The 5284-nt window shown below is 37.9% G+C and overlaps 1 protein-coding gene across 1 annotated transcript; it reads right to left on the bottom strand.

The window, feature by feature from the left end:
* Positions 1 to 21: 21 nt before the first annotated feature.
* Positions 22 to 3974, bottom strand: LOC137654325 (uncharacterized). The gene is made up of 2 exons (XM_068387951.1): positions 935 to 3974; positions 22 to 882 (listed from the first exon to the last, which is right to left on the bottom strand). The coding sequence occupies exon 1, from the start codon at positions 2479 to 2481 to the stop codon at positions 1432 to 1434; it is 1050 nt and encodes a 349-aa protein (XP_068244052.1). The 5' UTR covers positions 2482 to 3974; the 3' UTR covers positions 22 to 882; positions 935 to 1431.
* Between the last annotated feature and the right edge of the window lie 1310 nt (positions 3975 to 5284).

The following is a 5284-nucleotide window of genomic DNA, read 5'->3' as shown; positions in this document are numbered from 1 at the left end:
CTTGAAGTGAGACACATTGCAGTCAGTATGTATTCATTCCCTCTCTTAGTCTTTGGTAAGGGACCAACGCAATCTATGATGAGTTTGTAAAAAGGAGTTTTGGGTACTAGTACGTTCTGGAGTGGTGCTGGCGGGATTCTTTGGTTAGGTTGACCTGTAACCTGACAATGGTGACATGAAGCAACATAGCTCTTAATATCTTTACCAAGGCCTGGCCAATAATAGTCTTCACTTACTCTTTTGTAAGTCTTGTTGACCCCTAAGTGGGATTCTGCAGAATGAGCGAGGTCTAACAAGGAAAGTCTTAGAGGATGAGGAATGACTATTTGGTGGCAATCCCTCCAAGTATGGTTAGAATTAATCTGTGGCGACCTGAAATGCCTGCAGAGAATACCTTTATTCACATAAAAATATGGCAATTTTGGATTTTAATCTGGAATTCTCACCTTTTTCCAAAGTTCACTAAGGCTGTGGTCCTCTTTCTGTAGCTCAGTAAACTCTTTCTTACCTACGTTCACCAAGTCAAAGGCCTCCATAGTTCTTCCAGTAGTTTTACTCTCACTTTTCAAAGGTCCTGCCCTGGAAGTATTCCTAGTCACAACCTGAGTTATAGCTGGGGAGATTCTATGGACTTACTTTCTTCTTTGATTACGAATTCAGGATCTGAAATAATAAAATTAGTTTTCACCTGTGACCCTGCTAGATCATTACCCAAGATCAGCTTCACTGGAGAACACGGCAAGGCTTGCTTTAACACAGCTACTTTAGCCTTTCCTGTAAAGTAAGGACTAACAATTTCCACTTCAGCAAGAGGCAGAGTCCTGGAAGAGGTTAAATCTGAAATGGTTACAAACTCCTTAGTATAAGTTAAATTCTTCGAACCTAAGTCTGCCAATATAGACTGAGAGGAACCAGTCTCTCTGAGGCTTCGAACCTAAGTCTGCCAATATAGACTGAGAGGAACCAGTCTCTCTGAGGCACTTCAGTGAAGTACCATTTACAGTAACATCACAAATAAATTCTTCAAACGGCTGCAACCCTTCCATCGGAGTAGTCACGTGGCATATGCTCCTTGACTGGGCATTTTTACCTTTTGCTTTTGAAGTTTTGCACTGGGAAGTGGACAATTTTCAATAGTGTGGCCCTCTTTCTTGCAGTAAGTACAGGATACCTGGCGAGATTTGGAAAAGGAAGGAGACGATTTGTTAGTTTGACCCTTTTGTGATTTATGGATTAAGTGGTAATCATCGGCGAGACTAGCTGCCTTCTTTACCAGTGTTTCACCTTTAAAATTAATGAAGGTTGCGATATGAGTAGGCACTTTCCTCAAAAATTCTTCTAGAAGAATCAAATTCTTAAATGATTCGAAGTTATCAACACCTGCTCTTTCTAACCACTTATTCAACTGCCTATTTTTGACACTACAAAATTCTACAAAAGTTGGATTGAAAGTTTTAACAGAATTTCTAAAATCTGTCTATACCCTTTTATGGTAATGGAGTACGCATCCAAGAGAGTTTTCTTTAACACTGTATAGTCATTCTCACTTACCAGTTGTGAAGCAACAAATGCAGCTTTACCCTTAACTTTGTTCCTGATGAGCAAGGACCAGAATTCTACAGGCCATTTTAAGGTTTCTGCGATTTGTTCGAAGTTCTGGCAGAAAACCTCGGGATCTCTCTCGTCGAAATCAGGTACAAGCTTACTGGCTTTAAGAACTTCGAACGTAGCAGGGAGTGTGGCTTCCTTTCTGTTACTTAAAGAAAGCTCCTGGAGTTTTTTCTGGTGTCTTATCTCCGCTTCTCGTTCCTTCTCTCTTGCTTCTGCTCGCTTCTCTTCTAGGTAGAGCTCCCGTTCGATCGTTTCCTTCTTTTCCTTCTCTCTCGCTTCTCGTTCCTTCTCTCTCGCTTCTCGTTCCTTCTCTCTCGCTTCTCGTTCCTTCTCTCTCGCTTCTCGTTCCTTCTCTCTCGCTTCTCGTTCCTTCTCTCTCGCTTCTCGTTCCTTCTCTCTCGCTTCTCGTTCCTTCTCTCTCGCTTCTCGTTCCTTCTCTCTCGCTTCTCGTTCCTTCTCTCTCGCTTCTCGTTCCTTCTCTCTCGCTTCTCGTTCCTTCTCTCTCGCTTCTCGTTCCTTCTCTCTCGCTTCTCGTTCCTTCTCTTCTAGATAGAGCTCCCGTTCGGTCGTTTCCTTCTTTACCCTCTCTAACTGCAATTGAAGCCTTATTTTCTCTACTTCTGTATCTACTGGAACAGGCGGAAGTACTCCTGCTGCAATTCTGAGTGCTTGTACTTCATCATCTGCAATAATCTCTTGGTTGATTAAATAATCCAAAAAGTTACTCAGTAATCTAGCCTTCACATAAGCAGGATCAACCACAATGTTACATTTTTCTGCTAGGTCACACAGATCCTGTTTAGTAGCATACCTGAGCGTAGATAATTCCTCTTTGGGGTTTCCAGCAAAGCTCTCTAGATTAAAAGGCATTTTGAACAAGGTTTAATTACTCACTACACAACACTTATGTAAATACAACAAATCCTACCTACCTAACAATGAATGGCTGACTAAACACGAACACATTAACTCTGTTAATCATTCTAAACAGTCTTCATATTTATAAAATAAAGTTAACAGTAGCTACACGTACATTGCTCCTAACGTAAACAAATGTAACAAGTTATATTTACTACCGAGAACCTATAATGATAAATTTAAGGTAACTGCAGCCCAACGCTATTACTGTATTTATAATAGAACACTAGTAGACAGCGAGAAAAGTATTCAAATACGAATAATAACTGCTAGTTACAGAATGGCAATTACCTACAGATTTACGCAGTAACCTGGCTAAACCACATGTCTAATCTTGTGGAGTTAAACTAGTGCAATTTGGTAATTACAGAAAGTCTGGAATCACCGAGTGTTCCAGGTACACTAAAAGTGTGAGAATGAACTAAAACTTCCCCAATGAGAAGACTTTAAAAGGAGTACAGTGGATTTTGCTAATCCGAAAGGTCGGGAGCTAAGCAACGATGTGCAAGGTAACGTAAGATTAACGTAATTTATCACTATATGATAGCAAGTGTGACCTTTATTATGGAAAATATTAAAAAGCATAAGAGGCGATATACGCAGAGATCCCTGTCAATTAACACTTTTTATCAACTTATCCTTAGAAATACTTTACCTTGGTTTAAGGAGAGATGAGGTGTATTCTTGCCTAGAACTACTGTCAAACTGTCAAGCGAAGAACAGCGTAGCGGGGCACTAACTGTACAAATTAATGAAGCACAATATCAGGACATTTCGTTCACCAACAGTTCTTAAAAATTCACCAAAAACATTTCAACAGTATAGTCACACAACAGATTTGGAATCCCGGTCAAGCCCCCAAATTATGACATGCCTAAGCTGAATGTCCTCGTATTCAGTGGTAAATACTTTAGCTTAAAGATGGTCTTAGCTAACACTCAGTAGGAAGCATAAAATAAAATAATATTCCACCAAAATAAAATCCAATCTGTGCAAAACCATGGTTGGGTGAACGAAACTCAGCAATCCCTTATTATAATTATTAATTACTAGTTATACAAATTAACATGAATTACTTAGCACTTATACATAAAAGAAATAGTTTCAACAAAACACTTCACTATAATAATTAAACATATGGCAAATGGTTCAATAATTCAACACAATTAAACATATCTAAATAACAAAATACACTTGGTAATAGGAGAAAGAGCCACGAACACTGTCTTCAGAACAGGAAGAATACACCTAACTTCACAAGAAATTTGAAGTACCAAAGTAAACAAAATGAAGAACATAAAGGAGGAATAATGGGAAAAGAGACTTTGCTCTGGACAAGGAAGGATGAAAAGTGAAGAAAGCAATCAACAGAGGGCGTGCATAAAGAAAGTAAGAAAATACTAAAAACAGTTTATAATATTCAATATGTACAATAGTGGAGTGAAAACTTGACAATACATATATATATATATATATATATATAAATATATATATATATATATATATATATATATAGTTATTAGTATATATGTTACAGTCAATATTTAAATCCAGACAGTTTGCAAAGTGACTGAACTTCTCAGGCAATATGTGTATGGCCTGGTTCCCTGACCAATTGAATTATCCGCTAAAAATTGCAGATATTTATAAAGTGACTGAAATTTTAATATATTTTATTGGCATATTGTTTAATATCTATAAATACTGATGTTAATAAGAAAACACCATACTTGAGTAAATAACACCTACGTGACAATGCAATATGATAATGAAACAATGTAAGAATAAAATGTGTCAAAAACAAGTAAGACAGTAAATCAGTTTTAATTCATACAGGTCAAGCTAAAGTGGTGCCAGGTATTGGACTAGCGACGTTCCTTATAACATTCACAGCAATTTGTTTGACACTTATACTTATTCATAATGCATTTTAACTTAGCATAACCTTGACCACCAAAATCTAGAGGTCTGCTCCACTACCTGATGAAATTCTATATCCTTGTCTGCACTCACGTCACCAAGACTATACAGTTACTGGGTACAAATATCTGACTTCCACTGTAGCGTCCTTTAAGAATTCCTTCTCTCGTGACTATTCAATTAGTGTCGTTTTCATTACTATCTGATATAAAACTTTTAACTTTCTGGGGATCATCTTTACCTCAATTAACCAACGGGATGGGAATGGTCACATTATCTCCGAGATTACCAGTGGCATGATCTAAATGACTAGGTTTCACTATGCCTTCAGTTTAGCCTAACTGACAAGCAGCTGCTCTTGATCGTTGAAGTGCTACTTTTTTCTTGAACCACATCAACATTTCTTGTAGGATTCTGGTAACAGGGTGAATAGTCCGGATAGGCAGAACCCTTGGATGAACCATCTGAATGAAGAAAACTGGGACCAAAGAAATTAACTTTTAGTTTTATAACAAAGATAACTATTTAAATATTTGTGATGGTTATGAGCCTAATGAGCTTAGTTATCGGTTAATTTTAAAGAAAAACAAAATCTGTGTATAATCGTCACTATCTAGATGAACAGTCTTCACGGGGACTAGAGCACTCAGGAGGATCACCTGGATCGGCTGAGCACTCGGGTGAATCATCTGGATGAGCAAAGTCTGGTGGAAGAGTGTAAGTTCTAATTAAATCGTCTTCAGCAACAATTGTCTTTAAAATTTCCTCCGGAAATGCAGGCGAGAGTAGACCTACTCTGGCCTGAACACTAGAGTTACTCCACATGGGGATTATT

The sequence above is a fragment of the Palaemon carinicauda genome, chromosome 15 (genome assembly GCF_036898095.1).
Source record: "Palaemon carinicauda isolate YSFRI2023 chromosome 15, ASM3689809v2, whole genome shotgun sequence".
Taxonomy (NCBI): Eukaryota; Metazoa; Arthropoda; class Malacostraca; order Decapoda; family Palaemonidae; genus Palaemon; species Palaemon carinicauda.
The sequence above is the reverse complement of the archived record's forward strand: the minus strand, read 5'-3'. Positions and strand labels throughout refer to the sequence as shown.